The 20,801-nt window shown below is 36.2% G+C and overlaps 1 protein-coding gene across 1 annotated transcript; it reads left to right on the top strand.

Moving 5' to 3' along the window:
* The first annotated feature begins 411 nt into the window (after window positions 1-411).
* Window positions 412-15,242, top strand: LOC108365225 (glycine-rich cell wall structural protein-like). The gene is given in 6 exon segments (XM_017619211.1): window positions 412-631; window positions 709-790; window positions 13,243-13,876; window positions 13,952-14,047; window positions 14,112-14,313; window positions 14,315-15,242. Coding segments are annotated over 5 exon segments (1,869 nt in total). The 5' UTR covers window positions 412-631; window positions 709-781.
* The last annotated feature ends 5,559 nt before the right edge of the window (window positions 15,243-20,801 follow it).

Raw genomic sequence — 20,801 nt, forward strand, 5'->3', positions numbered from 1 at the left:
TTCTACTACATACTGTTGCTTTTGTTGTGCTGTGCAAACAAAAATTTCAAACTCACTGCCATTGTTGTTCTTTGTACAATAATGGAGGCCGGTGTTAGAGCCAAAAAATTTGCAAAGACAGCACGCTGGGAGACAAGCGTGTTAGTGGTGATGTTGGCAACACTGTTTGTGGTGTTGTGCTGTTGTGCTGTTGTGCTGTGTTGTTGCGCCGGCGCATTGTGATTCTTCTTCTCGCATCGGCATGAATATATCTACATACATATGATTTTACATAGATGCATGTGAGTTTGTGTTTTAGATTGTGTTTTGTGTTTGCGAGTGCATTTGCAAATATTCAATTTGGCGCCAAACATTCAATACATGAAACAAGTATAAAAGGCGGAGAACTTTTGTTACAGGCAGCATATCATTGCGAACAATAGATCGGAGTCAAAGTGTGCGGCTCCAAACGAATTTTTTTTCACTAGCCTACAGAGGATATGTGGAAGTAGTAGTAGTGGCAGGAGTAGAACAGGATCATCGTACCGAAGGAATTTACATATACCTAAACAGTGTAATTTTGTGACAAATAAAGTGCGAACAAATACAAAAATACTAGTTCCAAGTGCAGTTGAAGTGCACTGTACAATTGGTGTGTTGAATTGCATGAATATTTGAAAGAAAAGGACTTTAAATAATAGTTTGTTTCGGTTTCTGTTATTTGCACAGTGTTCAACTGTCAATCTTTGTGTGAAAAGATTTGCCATTACCACAGGAGGATATCAATAAAAATAAGCCGAAAATGAGAGTGGTGAGTATGAAAGTTGGCATAAGATCAATTCAAGATAAATTCAAAAAGGTCGAGGAGACAAAAAGATTTAGCGCTGTTTGTTGCTGAATATAGATAGCATTAAACAATAAAGCAAATTTAAATACCAAATGTTTGACACTTACTAAGTCGCAGTGCGAAGAGGAGAACTGTCTCGAAATCACATCTACCTTGTTGAGTATGTCTTGCTTAGGATGCTTTAGATGTGAATTAATTGATTAATTTTGGAATTTCGAAAAATTGGTTGAATCCAATTCTATAACTTTTGTGAATCATCGAGTAATGTTGAGCTCTGAAGTAAAATATTACAATTATGATTTGAATAACATGAAAACTTTGGCTCCAACGTGTTTTTTTAAATATTTGGCTCAGCTTCACCTATCTATAGTTTGAGGTACGCGTTTTAAAAGCGTGTCAGATGTGGCAAGGCAATTTACAGTTGTCGAACAAATTATAGCCGCACCACATTTTGACAACTTTTAACACATTTTATTGTTGTTCTATATGTATATTTTTGGTTATTTTTCTGTCGAAATATAGCTAATTTAAAAAAAAAAAACGGTGTTAATCCAGCTCTAAAACTTTGTGCAATATTAAAAAAAAAATCAACAAACTCATAAAATTTTCGAGCTATTTTAATTAGATTTCTTAGAAAGATTCTGAGTATGCAGTTTTATACCCCATTGAGTTCTAGATAGTAACAAGTTTCATATTGTTAAAAATTACTGTTGACTTTTTAGAAATTTTTTATATAGAGGAAAATCGTTATTTTATATGGAAGAAAACCGTAACATAGTCAGCAAAAAAAAATCTAGAAAACTTGTACTTTATTATAGTAAAATTCAATTTGCTTTAAAACTGCACTCTGATTTCTTCTAGGAAATCTGATTAGAAAGCTCGAAATTTTTGCGAACGTTTTTGACATTTTTTCAATATTGTACAAAGTTTTAAACCTGGATTTCCACGGGTTTAGTTAAAAAATAAACTATGGTTTTACAAAAAATAACCGAAATTAAATAACAAAAAAAAAATAAAAATATTTGTTAAAACTTGTCAAAATTTGGCAGGGCTTTAATTTTTTCAACCACTGTATGTATTTCGAAATCAAATTGAAAAAATTTCAGAAAGCAGTTGTCTGACTAGTCACATAAAGATTGTTGAATATAATTGTTAAAGAGCCATAACTACCAAAAACAAATTCTAAGATATCCGTAAANTCTAGAAAACTTGTACTTTATTATAGTAAAATTCAATTTGATATAAAACTGCACTCTGATTTCTTCTAGGAAATCTGATTAAAAAGCTCGAAATTTTTACGAACGGTTTTTTGAATTTTTTCAATATTGAACAAAGTTTTAAACCTGGATTTCCACGGGTTTTGTTAAAGAACAAACTATAGTTTTACAAAAAATAACCGAAATTAAATAACAAAAAAAAATAAAAAATATGTGTTAAAACTTGTAAAAATTTGGTAGGGCTATAATTTTTTCAACCACTGTATGTATTTCGAAATCAAATTGAAAAAATTTCAGAAAGCAGTTGTCTGACTAGTCACATAAAGATTGTTGAATATAATTGTTAAAGAGCCATAACTACCAAAAACAAATTCTAAGATATCCGTAAAACTTTTTTGTTAAAATAAATAGCCTAATTTGTGACAAAATTGTTTTTCCTTGCAATTAGGGGATTATTGTGGATTCAGCGGCTAATCGGTACCGCCTATTTAAAAAAAAAAACCTTCAGTCATTTAAAATACCAATTCAAGCACAAACGAACTCTGTAAGGGGAAACCAATAAATATACACAAAATAAAACAATAAAATCAGTCAAATATTGTGTTTGAAAATATATTATAGTATGAATTGGATTTTGACCCCTTTCCATGAAAGGATTGCGTGCACTTTATGAAACGTACGTTTTATTTCAAGTCCTATATTCGCAAAAAACGCGAATATCATCTTGCATGTGCTTTTCTCAATATTCATCGGAATCTGGATGGTCTATACCTCGGTGAATTGCATGTGACTTTTCTAGCGCTGGATTATTATATTACAATTAAGCACAATATGCCGAATACTCTAAATACAATGGCTTTACATAAAAATCCCACCAATTACTACATAATTTTCTCGGGGGCTACCTGATGTCACTAGTTTATAAGAACAGCAAACCGGAAACTTTGGCCGCCTTCGAAGAATGAATTGTGCGATAAAAAAAAAAAACAAAAAGACTGACTCTATGAAAAGTTTTTAGGCTAAAGAGCAAAACAGACGAAAAACGAAGAAAATTCCATAGAGATTCCTGATTGATTTTGTCTGAAAATTCTTATTAATTTCAATAATAAGAGAATCTTTTAAAAGCCATGTAGAAAATTNTACATAAAAATCCCACCAATTACTACATAATCGGGGGCTACCTGATGTCACTAGTTTATAAAATCAGCAAACCGGAAACTTTGGCCGCCTTCGAAGAATGAATTGTGCGATAAAAAAAAACAAAAAGACTGACTCTAAGAAAAGTTTTTAGGCTAAAGAGCAAAACAAACGAAAAACGAAGAAAATTCCATAGAGATTCCTGATTGATTTTGTCTGAAAATTCTTATTAATTTCAATAATAAGAGAATCTTTTAAAAGCCATGTAGAAAATTGCTTGATTGCATCATTTACAAAAAAAAAAATACTTTTTTAATTTTATGAAATACATATCTTTTTGAATTCATTGAAAAGTAGGTACTTCCTCCTAATTTTAACTGATGTCTTCAAGAAATAAATATAATAAATAGAATATTTAGTGTGGGTAAAGGGACCACCGTAGCCGAATATGTATAGCTGTAAACTGCCATTCTGTAGGTCTCTAGATCGAGAATAGGTTCGCGAAGACTTCTTTTCATTCTTTTTTGGCTTTTAGTAGGCAACCATACACAAATAGAGCGAATTTCTTCTTGATTTAATTGAAAAGATAATCCTACAAAAAAGGTTTTTTTCTTGAAAAAAAACATAGAGGTATTTTTTACTGTTATTCTATTTGATTTGGTGTAATTCGCTCTATGTATTCAACAGCTTTTGCTGCCACCTTCAAAACGTCATCCGATGCTAGCGCCGAAGTTAGGATACTTTTTCTAAACAAAAATATCAGTTTTCGCTAAATTTGGCATTGGAATTTTTTTTTTTAATAACATTTCTCCTAATCTGTTATTTTTTGATATCTAGATAGGAGATTCATACATTAAGCTAAATATTTAACTTAGCATAAACATTTGTTAACAAAAATCACATATTTTTTTATAAAGTACCCCCGCCCCCCTCCAACCAGTTTTTTATTGGCAAACATTTAAAGTCAGTTGTGATTTGACTAACATTCTAGTGAATTCACTTACATCTTCGTTGAGCGATTTTATCTCGAATCGACCTATCAGTCCAGCATGTCATGCAATCAATCTGATATTTCCGACTCGCTAGGCAGATGAATCACATTACGCTAATACAAACACCCGCACATAATGCTGCAAACAAACAGGTTGCCAAAATGTTGCTGCAACATGCATCTAGCAACATCAACCATCAATGCTGTAACATTCGGAAGCCGCAACGCATATTAATAGAAAATTCTCAAGCATTCGCATAAATTACGACCAACAGCCGATTTAGTACCTCCCCCAGCTACTTCTGTACGTACATATGTATGTACATACATACGTAGACGTGAAGATGACGGCAGTGTAGTGAAGTTACCGTAATAGTCAAGTTTGATTTGCATAAATTAAAATTCTCGTGCGATTGGCAATGCGATTGCTGTTGGCGGCTTGTCGGTTAGCTGATTTAGCGGCTTAGCAGCATTTTATGTATATTGATGAACATTTTTTTTTGTATGCTATTTATTTGCTGCTTTTTTAGCTTTTCCTAAAGAATCTGCTAACGAATACACGCGAGCTGCATTTCCCAATCGAATTGTATGGAATTTCCTACTGACGAAATGCACGCGCTGCTTTGAGTTAGAAAAAGAAAAAAAAAATTGAATAAGTAGCTGAGCGGAGAAGCAACTAACTACTTCACTGATGGGTGGATGTCGTAAATTATGTTGGTAAATTAATTGGATGCTTTACGAGATTAATTTTAATTTGATCCGGCTATGATATGTCAATCAAAATAAAAATTGATTAAGTTGTAAAAGTAATGTAAAACGCAATTATTTACAATTCGATATTTTCATATTTCCTTTAAACGATTGGTGGGAGAGTCATCCCGCCACAAAAACTTTGTTATAATCTAAATCTATGCAGTTGACTGGCAACTAAACAAAAAAAAAGTTTATTGGCGAAAAATAAATTGGCCATAAAAACTAAATGCATTCCCCAACTAAAACAAAGCTCTTATTACGCCTGTGTCGAAGTGCAGCAAAAATTAGTCACGATTTGTGTGTTGCCACCGCTGGCTGCCCTAACGCTTACTTAAGCTCGCCGCTGCGCATTGCTGTCGATTTTGGTGTTGCAGATGCTATTCGAACAGCAATTGTTGCAGCTGTTTGCCAGCAATACGAAGTACCTCTATGAACATTTGTACTTCTGTGGCGATTCTCAGCGCTGCGAATTTTTGCTAGTGGAAATTTGATGCGCCGCTGGGCACAGGCGTTGCCCTGCTGCCCGTTGCTTTGTTGCCAACATGCAATCGATGTGCCAAATGTTGCCAGCCACATGCAAATATGCATGTAAGTACACGTAGCATACATATGTACATACATTAGTACAACATGTCAAGACTATTTTATTTAGTAGGCACTTTATGTGCATCTCCAAGTTGTCATACCACTTGTTTGTTGTTGCTGCTGCTGCTGGCAAATGTCAACTATTTAAATCGCATTATTTTTTATTTTTATTGTTATTGTTATTATTTTTATATTATTTTTCGATGCTCTCGCAGTTGCGCGCGATTGCGGGTTAGCCTATTTTCCACGAGTTCACTCGTGGTATGTACGAGTGTGTTGACAATGTTGCGCGATGCTCTGCTGTCAAATATGCCATGCGAGGTGTAGTTGGTGTGGGATTTTTTTTATGATCACAACGTTGCAGATTTTTATGGCGGAACTGACATTTGAAGTTGATGTTGAAAAAAATATGACAGCGGATATTAAAAAAAGTAAAAAAAAACTAAAAGTGCGCGATTCATTTCAACTGTGAAATTTAAGTAGGTGCTGGATAGTAATCGAGTAACATATAATTAGTAACTGATAAGTTTTACTCAAAGAGCCAAGCTATTGAGTCATCGCATGTTTGATAATTACTGCTACTTAATTTGAATGAAATGAGCAAATTTGTTCTGCATGAAACTTCATTTAACTATGGACTATTCGTACTATTGCTTTTGTGCTAACAGCTCAATGCTAGGCAATTAGTGGTATTCAAGCGAAATTTACGATTATGCTTATTATTTAATAACGAAACAGGTGGAGATGTGTTGCAAAAAAAATCCTTTTTTATTATGAAATAGAAGTTAAAGCAAAACAGAATTTGCTTAACAATTTAAATTAGGGACTGAAAATAGCCGTTAAATGTTAAGATTTTTATATTTAGATCATCGCAAAATTGCTATTTTTTAATTATTTTTCGATCAAAAGCAACCGCTATTGTGTAATTTTAATATTTTTCGATAAAAAATAATCGTTATTTTGGATTTAGGGTTTTTAAATCAGAATAATTGGTATTTTGTAATTTGTCTTTATTTCTAGTAAAAATAATCTTTATTTTGGATTTCAGTTTATTCTGTCAAATTTCATAGTTTTTTTGTAAAGAAGATTTTTTCGATCGAAAAATATCGATTTCTTGCACTTTTTTTGATCACAAATTATCGTTGTTTTTGATTTTTATTTTTCAATAAAATCAATCGTTATTTTATGATTAAAAGCTTTATGCAATCAAAAATAATAGATATTTTATATTCGATGAAGAATAATCGTTATTTTGTAATTTAAATTTGTGAGGATAAAAAATTATCGATATTTTGGACTTTAATTTATGATCTCAAATTTAAATTCAATCTATTTGGAAATATCGCTTTTTCCATAAAAAAATAATCTTTTTTTTATTTTTTTCGTTCAGATTAAACCGTTATTTTGAAATTCAAAACTTGTTTTTGATAAAAATTAATCGATATTTTAGGTACATTTTTTATTTTGTTTTTAATAAAAAATAATCTTTTTTGGATATTTATATTTTCAGTGAAACTAAACCTTTGTTTTTGTTTTTTTCGGTCAAATAAATACGCTATTTTGTAATCAAAACTTTTTTTCGATAAAAAGAATTTAGAAAAATAATTTTTTTTTTTATATTAATTTTTTTAGTGAAAAGTCATTTGTTATTTTGTGGTTTTTTTTCGAGAAAAGCAATAACGTATATGATTAAAAAACAAAAATAACGATTTTTTTTTATTAAAAAATCACGGCTTTATTTGATTCGAAAATAGAAAACCAATTTTAAGGGTTAAGTTAACATTTTTATAAAGGCGCCTGATAAATAACTGAAAAACATTAAAGCACGGAAATGCAAATGTAGTTATGGTTCAGTTATAGCTACTGGCTGGCCAGTAAAGGTCTCACATAGAACAAAATAACGTCCATAGACAATTTAACGTTGCCTGAGGCTGTGTTAAAAAAACTTTAATTCCTTTATCGAATTGTGGTAAATACTTTGACTCTCTGCAATCATTTTTATTATAATTTCAACATCTTCCGATTGACGGTATTCGAACCTGCGGCGTTCTGAAAGCAATCCAAAAAACCATCACATTAAATTTGCAAATAATATTTCTCCATACTTTTCGTACTCGCATAGTTTAAGAAGTAGTTTGAAAATAATCCGCCAAATGTTGCATTCCATTCCGTAACTAATTTCCGTAATTAATTAATTTAAATTAAACTCAACTTTAAATTAAATAATTTTGATATGAATATGCATGTGATATGCATATCAAAGTGGCCACATGCTGTGAAGCGAGAAATTGGCTATTCATCGAACCGTTCAAACAATGATTAACATCAGTAAGCATCAACTGGTTACAGAAACACAATTATTATCCATGACAGTTCAATTTCCGATAACTGGTGATATAAAAAATGCAATTCAATAATTTTATTTTTATTTTTTTTTCGAAATATAACAAATTTACTTTTGATGCGTGATTCATGTTGGATGCTTTTTTGTTTCGTGTCTACTTCGTGTCATCCATTGCATACTGAAGAATATATGCATAATGAAAAAACATCATCAAAAGACGTAAAACAGTTAGCCGAGATTTTTATAGAAATCTTATTTTGAGCTTGATTTTTTTTTTAGATAAAACAATAAGGTGTTTTAAAAGGCATGTTATCGTTACGATGACCATATTTATGTTGGATAAAATATAATTTCATTTATGCTATTTCAAATGTAAAAATTTTCATGGTTAAACATAAAATAAAAGAATGTTTCCAAAGGCTACGAACGCAACAGTTGCATACACTTGTGGATAAGTAAATAACACTTCAGTATCACTTTATTATAAAAGCATGATTCTTGCTCGAAAATATGGCTCTGGGAAACAAAATCGCAAACGCCACTCAAAAGGGGTACTTAACGTAACCTGTTGTAATTTTTCAGTAGCCCAAACATGATTTAGTAACTACTTAGTTATGCCGAAAATTCTCTCTGTGGGTATTTTGTCGGAAAAATGTCTATTGGTTTCAGTCTTTTTGTTCTTAGCTTAGGTGAGGTTGATGTGGCGGTCGGGTCAAGTGACCAACACGCTTAGACCTTTCGAAGGTCCATTGTGGACCACTGCAGAAGACGACAACCTCAGTGACTATGCTTCAGAGAACCACTTACTGTTTTCCCCTTTTTTTCTCATACATATAAATATACTACTAAATGTAAATATAAAAAGCTTGGGCAGGCCGGTGCCCACTATCGATTTAAAATAAATTAAATCTAATATCTGGTGATATCTGATTGCTTACCGTAACGGTCATCTTGATTTTCGCCACATCATCTGAAAATGACTGAATAATAAATTCCAAGATATCTTAAATAAGGTTGCCACCGGTTTAAATAAATAAATTCGACTAAAGCGAATATATAAAATAAAGTTGCTTAAGGTTTGACATCGATAAACTCTACGTTGCCGTTGTCCGATTGTGAAAATACGCAATACTCAGCGATGAGAATGTTTATGACTTGGTTAGAACAAATAAGGAGTTGCCACCTGTTAAAAATTAAGGGAATTAGGTAATTGAAATATTACCATTTATGGGTATCAGATGAAAAAGGTTAAAGATTGATAACATTTTGAAAGGGACACCTGTTCAATAAGTTAAATTCAAATAATTTAATAAGTTAAATTAATTATTATTTTATGGCCATCAATGGCAATAGTCTTGAAAAGGTTTAATTTCTAAACTAAATTTAAGAGGGTTTCCACTTGTTTGAAAAGTCAAATTCCAAAAAGAGGTGAAATTTATTAGCAACGGCCACCTGTATGTGAAACGTATAAGTTAGCAGATTTTCAAAACATATATTTTTTTTTGTTTCTTACTTGCAATAAAACAAACTTAAACTTGACACTTCAAAACCATATAAATGCCAATACACACTACCGTTACCACCAAAGATAACTTAAGCTGCGTTTAAATAAAACCACAAGTTAAGTGCTTATCTGCTGCAGATGTCGTACTAATACACCGAAACATAATACGAATGCAGTTATTCGCAACATTGCTTATTTTTTTGCGCATTTGAAGTGTAAAAAGGTTGTATAAATAATTTTTTCATAACATGCAACCAAAAGAAAACACAAATAAATTATTATCTTATGCATACATACACGCATACTTGTATGTATGTATGTACACACGTGCTCGTTAACTATGCGCATGCAGACCAAACATTTTGATTCAGCACTTGAATGATGAGTCGATGAGTCTGCCATTGCTGTAAAACAAACTTGAGTGACAAAAAAGAAAAACAAACACACGTTTGCCTGAGAGTGCACAGCTGAGGCGGCGCTGAGCAATAAATGTCAAAGAGCGTATTTTTAGAAGCTGCCTAAACGCAGAAAAAAATATATATGTAAAATTGCCAGTGAAGAAGTTTTAAAGAAGAATTAAAAAAAAAAACATACAAAAATTAAACATATCTATACAAAATATCCGTAACTATAAAGAAGACACTTAATAGCAAATGGCGCATCTATACATAAATAAATCTTCGACAGAAGATCTTGGCATAAAATTTTAAGTTTATGATGCCACAGCAAATGCAATAAAAGCACCACATCAAAGTAAATCAAAAACGTGAGAAGATGCATGAAAAAAATAAAAGAAATTCCACAGCGTATTTTTCGCTTGCAATTTTTCCCTACAAAACAGCAAAAAAATAAAATAAAAAATAAAATAGCAACAAAATAAATAAATAAATGCAACTGCCGTAATCGCCGCCAACTATGTAGTTGTGTGAAATACATTTCTCATGCAGCCAACTGCTCTTCGGTGACTTACCTACACGGCGTATTCGCAACCTGTGCTGGCCGGCGCGAGAAGGCGGCAGGCGCAACGTGTTTTCATTCAGGCATTCATTCATATTTCGCTGCCGGCTACTACTTAAGCATACATATGTACATACATACACCTATCTACCTGCAATGTTGCATTGTGTTTTACACGCTTTGACGCTTACTGTTGACTTTGGTGGCATTAGTCGTGCAGTTGTTGCTGCTATTGTTGGTGCTGATGCTACAGCGCTGCCGCTTTTGTTACTGACCTACCTCCCCATTTTAAGTTAAAATTGACAATTATTTGAATCAGTTGATCGCATTGCCTCAAGTTTAGTGCAGGCAGGCAGGCAGGCAAGCGAACATTTGTACATACACATGCAGACATATGTACATATGCATGCCTATGTATGTATGTATGTTCACCTAAAAATGGGAGTGTTACTATGGAGCTAACGTTTCTAAATTGAAGATGCCTCCAAATACAACAGTAAGTAAGTAAGTGTTGTTGCTTTTGTTTGGCTGTTGTTTTTGGATTCATTGCTGTTACAAGCATAGTTTAGTCGCTTGCAGGTCCGCTACTAAGCGTTCAATTCATATTCGATGTTAGCTGACCTACTCTACTCGTGCACTATGCAAGTCAACCAAGGTACATATATGTATGTATATGTATTGACATGCACACGTGAATAGTATGCACACAAGCACACAAAAACACTGGGAGGTGAATTTAAAGTGTTACGGTATGTTGAGGTTTTTTTTCTTTGCTTACTTGATGGAGATTCCCTTCACTTTATAGTTAATAATCAGCGAAGTGGTGATGGCGCCGCTGATTGAACCATTGGCATTGTTGGTAGAAGACTCAGATTTTTTTTTGTAATATTTTAATTTACATTTTAAGTTGATAAATGTGAGAGTTTGCAAATTACCTGTACTCATACATATGGGCATGTCCGTTTACGTGAAGTGTGGCCAAAGTGATTACGGTAGTGAATAATTTAAAGAAATTTCGAAGTTGGCTGCTCTTAACTCCCGCTTGCAACGCTATTTTCCATCAAAATTGGTTAGATAGTTGTTTTATTTGAAAAAGCTCTACAGTCATATACATACATATATATCTACATATGTGATTTTAGAACTATTAATTTTAAACAAAAAATTAGGTATTTAATATACATAGATTCATATGTACATGGCGTATGAGTAACATTATTTCCCACTCATATTTCATACAAAAAAATCGTTGCGCATTTTTATTTGAACACTCATTAATTTTTTATTTATTCATCGATTTTAATCACTAGTAGCTTGATTTTTTTTGTAGCAGAAATGGAATAAAGCAAATGAAATAAATTGTTACAGAATCTCTTGTTTTTGTTTTTTTTTTTATTTTTTCCCAGTTACAGCCGGCTTTACTAGCAAATTAAATGGAAATTGATTTTTTATTTTCTGTCGATTTCCGTATAAAATTCAAAAAATTTAAATAATTTTTCACTTAAATTGCTTTCGTGCAAATGGCTGTAAAAGCTTGAATCTTATAATTTTGTCATTACGGAAAAAAACAAAAAATTTAAAATGATTAATTAATTTCTCAAAACCTAACAGGCGCATTGAAAAGATATGTATAAACGAATTAATTTTATTAGCTTTCATCTTCGTATCTCGTATTAAAATTGTTCAATTGCTTCAAAAGATATATTAAGGGCCGTTTTCTCATCTAACCTTTAGTTTACCGGCCACTTTATCGTCTCGATATACGAGTTTTCGTTTTCTCATCAGCGCATTAATTTCTCGAATCGATAAACTGTTGCTCACCCGATGCAACCTTTAAAATTTGTACCCAACTTTAAATTTTGGTTTGGTTTTGGTTCATGAGTCAGATATATTAAATATTTCAACCAAGGTTTTGGTTTTTGCTAACAGTTGCTCTTGCTCTATATTTGCTTATGTTGCATTGCCAACCTTTGAAATTTTATGACGAATATAGTGAAGTTTCACTCTCGGAAATGTAGTGAAGTTTCACTCTACGGAATAACAAATTTATTTTTACCGGCAAGGTAAGAAAACGAAAACACTTTAAAGTGAGGAACAATTTATCTGCCCTGTTAGTAGAGGCAACTTTACTGCTTACATTAGAAAACGGCCCTAAGTGGAATCACTTTTTTAGCTGATTAACGGTATATCGCAAATATCTCCAAAACTTATGCATAGAAAAAGAATGAACTCGATTTTCGGGATCAGCTAACAATTCTAGATAGGAATTGGATAGTAGCATTCAGTGTGAATTTTTGCTGTAAACCATTGTTATTAAATAGAGTCACTGCGGCTCGGAAATTTTGTGCCGGAGTTTTGGTTGGTCCAACCTTTTAGTATCATATAGTACGTGATCGGTAGACAGTGTTTTTTTTAGATGGGAGTCAGTTTGCATTGGCACCGTACCAGAATGGTTGGGAAGGATCTCTTTGCACCCGTTACGCAGAAAGCAGCTGAACTATATATACTGCAGAGGTATCAATATCAAATATTAACCAGCATCAAGAGATGCAGGCTAAATTAAGTTGCGATGTACATATGTATATCGACCTTGGTTGGGTATTTTTGCTCGAGAAGTTACAGGTAATTGATTAATCAGGTTGATCAATGAATGCATGTACCTACATAAGTAGTTGTATACGTTTGACATGCTCAGGTGCTTCAGGATCGCATTACACATTGTTACTGTAGAGAATTGTGCTGGTAGGCTCTTATCATCTTAAGGGAAAGACAGGGTAAACATTTTGTAAAAATAAAAAGAGTGACGCACATTATTGATCGTAATATGAATACTCATACTATACTAGGTTGTACATCTCTAGCCTGATAAGACATACTTTTCTACAATTCAAATGTACTTAATCTGTTTTTTTTTCTCTAAAATTTCAGCTACTCTTCACTACACTTATTGCCTTAGCGCATAGCGCACGGCTGGATAACAAATATCTCCCACCGCCAGCGAGTGCAGCTAGTGCTGGTGGTGGTCCTGGCTTGCAAGGCCCTAGTGGCAGCAATTTTGGACTTGGTGGCTTTTCGGGTGCTGGTGGTCCTAGCCGTCCCATAGGCGGCGGTGGTGCACCAGGTGGTGGCTATGGGGGTGGCGGTAGCGCACCTGGCGGTGGTTTTGGTGGCGGCGCACGTCCTGGCCCTTCTGGTCCCGCGCAACCATCCGGTCCACCAATACCAATTTTATCCTATGTGAATGAAAACGATGGCGATGGAAATTATCGCTTCAGCTATGAAACCGGCAATGGAATAAAGGCGGAAGAGGAAGGTACCATAAAAAATAAGGGTTCGGAAAATGAAATCGCTTCGGTCATGGGTTCATATTCGTACACAAATCCGGAGGGTCAAGTTGTTGAGATTACCTACCTTGCTGATGAAAACGGTTTCCAACCATCTGGCGATGCCCTGCCTACGCCGCCACCGATTCCGGAGGAGATAGCTAAGGCTTTGGCAGCGCAAGGCATTTCAGCTGCACCTGGCGGCGGTTACACGGGTGGTCCTGGCACTGGAGGTGGTGGTGAGTTCACTTCCATAAACTTCATTGCAAGAAAAAATGTATACTTATAATATGTCGAAAACTTTTAAATTGTAGTATTCGGCGGTGCTGGTGGTGGCACAGGCGCTGGCGGCTATGGTGGCACTGGAGGTGGTGGCGGCTATGGCGGTACAGGACGCGGTGGAGCTGGCGGTAAGTTGACTTGAATGAGGATAATTATGAGCATTATAGAATTAATGATTTCTTATTATTCAAGGTGGATATGGTGGTGGTACTGGAGCTGGTGGTGCTCCTGGTTTTGGTGGCGGCGCTGGAGGTCGTGGACCTGGTGGAGCGCCAGGATATGGCGGTGGTCCCGGTGCGGGTGGTGGTGCGCCAGGATATGGCGGTGGTCCCGGTGCGGGTGGTGGTGCCCCAGGTTTTGGTGGTGGTGCCGGTGCAGGTGGAGCGCCTGGANCCAGGATATGGCGGTGGTCCCGGTGCGGGTGGTGGTGCCCCAGGTTTTGGTGGTGGTGCCGGTGCAGGTGGAGCGCCTGGATTCGGTGGTGGTGCCGGTGGTCGTGGAGGCGGAGCTGGAGGCGCTGGTGCAGGTGGATTCGGTGGTGGAGCAGGTGGTCGTGGTTCAGGGGGAATTGGTGGTGGAGCCGGTGGACGTGGTGCTGGAGGAGCTGGAGGTGGAGCTGGCGGTTATAACTATGGTGCACCAGGTGGTGGTCCTGGAGGTGGCGGGGCACCCGGTTTCGGAGGTGGTGCAGGTGGACGCGGTCCTGGCGGCGCTGGTGGACCAGGTGGTTTTGGTGGTGGTCCCGGTGCTGGAGGATCTGGTGGTCGCGGGCCAGCTGGTCAAGGTGGTGCAGGAGCTGGTGGCTACGGTGGTGGACCGGGTGCTGGTGGATCGCCTGGATTTGGCGGCGGTGCTGGCGGGCGTGGCCCAGCTGGCCCCGGAGGTCAAGGCGGTTATGGTGGTGGCGCTGGAGCAGGTGGCGCACCTGGTTTTGGAGGTGGCGCTGGCGGTCGTGGTCCAGGCGGAGCTGGTGGTCCAGGCGGTTATGGTGGTGGAGCTGGTGGTGCAGGTGGCGCGCCTGGCTATGGAGGCGGCGCTGGCGGCCGTGGCCCAGGCGGAGCTGGTGGACCAGGCGGCTTTGGTGGTGGACCAGGTGGAGCTGGTGGTGCGCCCGGCTTTGGAGGCGGTGCTAGTGGTCCTGGTGGACGTGGTGGCGCTGGCGGTTTTGGTGGTGGTCGTGGAGGAGCTGCTGGACCTGGCACGCAATATGTACCACCAGGTCCGGGCGGTGCTCCTGGTGGTGGTCCCGGTGCTGGGCCTGGTGGAGCTCCCGGTCGACATGGGAGTGGCGAATTTAATCCCCAAACCGGCTATAATTACTAAAATGCGGTCGATGACGTTAAACCTCGGGACGATTGCCCTCCACAATACGCTAACGCTATTCCAAAAAACGCTGCCCCAAATATACCTGAATATTCACAAGTGCGCAATCGCTTAGAGATGCGTATGTATAGTTTTTTTTCGGTTCATTCAGACCAAATGTGCCGCCTTAGCGTTTATTTATTTTCGCGATTATTAATGCTTTTTTTAAATGCTCGTATATTTCATTTCATCTGTCAATTAAATTCATCCACTTGTACATTTAAATTTACTTATACTTATAAACAACTGTAATGATATTTCCTGTAAGGATGTGAATGTTATAAATGGCTAGTGAAGAAAATGATAAAAAAAAAACAAAAATTGTTATCGAATTGTAATTTTTATGAATGATGAATCTCCCATTCTTTCACTTTACGTAAATAACTAAGTGTTTTATTTTGTTATACTTTCCTTTTTTAGTTAAATTAACTGTAATCTCTATCTCTTCTTAATTGTAATGCTTTCAATGTATGTATTTAGGAAAAACATGATGAGTAAATGAACGAATAAAACCATGTTCGAAAAATGTAAGAAACTTTTGGTTGTTTTGTTAATAATTTCATCGAATAGTTGTGAGTTTGTGTTCGACTCATAGGTAGCAGATCCTATGCTCGAGGGCAGGCACACTCTCGATTTTGTCCATGTCCCATCAACTTCGGCAGAAGTCTTTGGCCGGCAAGCCCATTCTACTACCATGCCTTCCCATTAAGCAATGACCCGTTATATTACGGATCACCTGCTTTGGTAGAGAGCGTTCTAACCGAATGAGTGCGTCGGATCTTTGCCTGTCAGAACTGGGCCAGATTTTTAAAATCGTTCACCATTTGGGTTTTTCCCACCATTTTTTATTAACATGCTCGACGAAGTATGTCTTGAGCCATGTCTTGCAGCTAGAAAGCGCATGAGATGAGTTGACGTCAGACAGGGTGGCTGGATTCCTCGCAAGCTCGACCGGTCCACATTTATCTTGAATGTCTTTTTCGTCTGATACCCAAATATTCTATCGTAGTTATTGCCGAGGTCTCACAGCAATCTTGTGACTTGTTGGGTCTCGGAGTATATAGTAATGGAAAATTAAGAGAAGATTCGATAAGCCAGAGTGCAGCCTCTTTTATGACCGCGAGTTCTGCTTTAAGTGGTGGTCTGGCAGCCTAAGGCCCCGGTCTAATGAGAAGTCCTTTGAGCACATCCCACTCCCTGCTCCGTGTAGTTATCTTGTAGACCCCGGACCGAGTCGTCCTATCAGTCCTTGCTCAAGGGAGAACTTTTTCTGGAGCTCCAGCGGTAGTGTTGGGTAATATGGGGACCTAAACGCATCGGACTAGTTGGTTAGAATGTTGGTGTAACCTAATCTAGTGTCTTTCCACTTTGACATTGCATTTAGTCTTACTGCGTTGCAGCTCGCCTGTAATTTCCTCAAAAGGTGTACGAATAGAAAGTTGAGAAGGTTTTTCATGGCTTTAGCGGATATGGATGGCAGTTTAGAATTAGTGAACGACTTAGCTAGTGACGTGCACCAATCGCGATGCCGTGGAATAATATAGGACGTGATCCTGCTGTATAAATCCAGGGCACTACGTGGGGCTTGAGATTTCACGTTCCTAAGTTTCTTGTCCAGAGAACAGCCACTTCACTTCATTAGAAAGCGACAGTGCTCGCCATTTAACGTGTGAAGTTGAAATAGGCAGATTTTAGTTATCCGGATAAAGAGAACCATGGTCATTTTGCCGGGCTGGAGCTCAGTCCACATTCTTTAGACAAGTTTCCCATGAGACTGAGGGCGTTCTGGTTTGTTCAAGACTTGTGGGTATTTACACCTCGTCGCCTGGGTAATAGATTGTCGTAAGCGCCATTTTGACGATTTTTAGTTCTAGATGCAGTTATATATTTTGAGATAAGGTCTTTCGATTGTTGTTATCAGTTTTTAGATATCTCCTTTAGTATCCGAGATATTGACTACAACTTTTTCGATAATTCAGTAAAAATTTAATTGGTGATGCAGTCATATTAACTAATCAATATCTTAAAAATGGCGTCCTCCATTTTTGGATAACTCCTTTAGTTTCCAAGATATTGAGTAAAAGGTGTCGTTAATTTGGTAGAAATTTAATCACATTTTGTCGTATAGCATAAAATGTGGCTGCCAAATTGTGGACAATTGACGCTTACGACAAAATTTGACCAAAGAAAGTCCTTCATTAACTTTAAGCTAACTAACAATAAACAATAAAAGTTAAATAATTTACGAATTTTGTGAACTAGTAACATTTTCAGAGACTTTGGAGAAAATCTATCTTCGCATTTTTGAGAAATTGCATTCCAAACTGCAATCGCGATTTCCCACAACCTGCCGAAATTAACATACGACAATCATCGGCATACGCAATTGCGTTGTCAACAGTGCCCTCTAAGTACAAGAGTTGCGTGTAAAGCTATTAGGTTAATGAGGTGTGAGTTCTCCTCCTTGAGGGGTGCCCCTTATCGTACATCTTGTGTTGTAAGTCCCACTCACCTCCGAATAGATAGTTTTTTGATTGAGAAGAAGACGGAAAAAGTTCGCCAGCGATCGAAACAGACTGATTGGGAGCAGTGATGCCGTGCTCGCTTCTGTGGAAGGTGATATGGTCCATTGCTTCATCCCGATGAATCTAGTTTATCGAGAAAAGCATGCTGAAAGTCTACAGATTCCGCTTCATCGGATGTTATCGGTAAGCAGGGCTTACTGTTAGAAGCGCTACTAAAAAGGAGATCTGAAATTAGTTTCCTGCATTTGTTTCCAGTCAATTCATCTGCTATTTCTGTAAGCGACTGAAGATGTCGGTTCAAAATAAACCTTTAAATTGATCGGAAAGGGATTAGTCATTTGAGACATGCCACTCACTACTGTTTTCTAGAAAGCTATCCGACACAGGCAAGTGGCTAATACTTCTCTTTTGTTAGCGGTTACAAAAGTTGGCCTATTTGCGATATTACATATTGCTAAGCCATTTGAGAATTTGAAATAAAAGTCACCCCGATTGTAAGTGTGTTCGCATCGGTCCCGATGACGATGGGAAACTTCCACTTTTTGGCCTCTTCCATAGAGTTTCACAACCGTTTTGTTTTTGTTAAATTATTACTATTTGCGTGCATCTAAAAAAAAACCTGAAAATCTGGTACATACACAATATAAATTTAGAGCCGTATTTAACAAAAGTCGCCTAACTTCCACAATTTTTATGCGATTGCAATAAATTAGATAGTACTGCTTATATTGTGGAAATTTTCGATATCAAAATTTAAAAAAATCGAGGAATATGTTTTCTTTTATTTTACCCGATAAAAAATCCCGACAAGCCAAGTTCGACAATAAATTTCTATATATCATTTTAAAGGCCTATATATCCTCAGATCATATTCGATCTTTGAAATCGAATCGATCGATTCGATCTTTGAATCGAAAATCGTGCTTTCTGACCAAGTCACGACCTCTAAAAAAAAATTATGAAAATAGGCAATAATATTTCTCATAAAAACGAATAAAATTAGGGGGCAGGATCTTGAAATTTCCAAAAAAACAAAAGCATTTTCGATGGGCACCCTAATGTATATACATACATATAGAAGGCATTCATTAAAATTTGCAAATACTTCAAATGTTGAGCGTGACTTAGGGCCTTATTCTATATCACGAACGATAGTCTTCAGACGACAACCTCTCAGATTGCGATTTTAAACTCCATCGGTCATCTTCGTCTTGCTTTTCAAACATTACGTTGCAATGGACTCGGTTGCGTTTAAACCGGCTAAAATGATGCCGCCGGACTAATTTTTGAAGCATTCCTCTGCAGACGAATCGTTCGTGTTGCCTATCGTTCGTGATACAGAATAAGGCTGTTAAATACTTACGTCAAAAGAAAAACTATTTGATATTTACAAACATACATAGTCACATCGGTTAAATATATGAACTTCAAAGTACGTAAGTTAGCCAATAACAATTATCCTATTTCTCTTAAAGTATCATCTTCTTAAAGTCATAATTCATAATAATTTTACAAACTACTATTAAAAATTAGATGCACAAAAGAAAATGATTTGTGTTTAAAATGCCTTTGAGGTGTTTAAAATAAATTTTTATTTGCATGCAGTTAAAAGTTAAAAAAGCAAACAAATTTATTATTAATTTTAGGAATAACTAACATTAGCCAATTAAAGTTCGGTCGATATTTCCCACACAATGCGGCGCGAAAAACCATACACACATACATATAGGTATGTATGAGTATATATGTATGCCTTGCACATTAAACTTAAATATTTAGACGTCCACATGCTTTGAATATAAAATACGGATAGGCACTTGTAGTAAAAAAGTATGCTGCACAAGTACCTATATGTATATGCAAGCCGTTAGTATGAGTATATTGGCGTTATGTTGAACCAGCATAATTAATACCGTTGCAGCATAAAGTCGCAGTCAAGTGATGGTTCAGAGGTACAAACTGGAATGTACTAATGTTAGGGTAAGTAAAGTGGGAATTTGAATGTTTTCACCCCCTAGGATTGTGCTATATCGAAAAAAATTATACCCCTATTTTTTATTTAGAAATCAAAAAGTATTTAGAGGTCGCCCAAAGCGCTCAAACTTTTCCATGTATTTTGTATGGAAAAAAAACTTTTCGTGGAAATGGTATGGAATTCTTCGAAATCAATATATTTCGATCGGAAAACTCTACTTCTCTTCGGCAGACTTCCAATAACAATATCCAATTATTTATTTAACCATTTTTTAAAAAATTAAGATTTTTTATTTATCCAACCATTGTATTTCCTGGAATTTTCTAAGATTTTTGGCGGTCCTATAAAATATCGTAACTAAGAAAAAACTGTAAAAAAATACTTGGGTTTTATTATTGGGAATCGGTTGAAGAGCAACAGAGTCTTCCGATCGAAAAATATTGATTTTCAAGAATTCCATACCATTCCCACGAAAAGTTCTTTTTTCCCCATACAAAATACATAGAAAACTTTGAGCGCTTTGAGCGACGTCTAAATATTTTTTGATTTCAAAATAGAAAATAGGGGTACACTTTTTTCGATATAGAATAATCCTAGGGGGTGAGAGCATAAAAATTCCGAATTTACATTTTTGACATGCATTTTTGGACCACCCTAAGATAGATACAACTCCTCAGATGTTTAATTGAAGCAAATATTTGCAAATTTTATATAGTCTTAGCGTGTTGATAGATGTAGGTACATACGTACACTTGCATATAAATGCTTATCTTTTATATACATACATATATACATTTAAGACATGTGTCAGTTGCGGGAAAAACGGACGTTACATCTTAATATATCAAATTGAAGAATATGGTAATTGAAAACACTTAAATATGCAAAAGTGACCGTAAAAACTCTGCCGTCAAAAATGTTGTAAATTATAACGGGTGATTTTTTTGAGGTTAGGATTTTCATGCATTAGTATTTGACAGATCACGTGGGATTTCAGACATGGTGTCAAAGAGAAAGATG

Source organism: Rhagoletis zephyria, unplaced genomic scaffold, assembly GCF_001687245.7.
Source record: "Rhagoletis zephyria isolate East Lansing unplaced genomic scaffold, Rhagoletis_zephyria_1.1 Rzeph_scaffold_01806, whole genome shotgun sequence".
In the NCBI taxonomy this organism is placed as follows: domain Eukaryota; kingdom Metazoa; phylum Arthropoda; class Insecta; order Diptera; family Tephritidae; genus Rhagoletis; species Rhagoletis zephyria.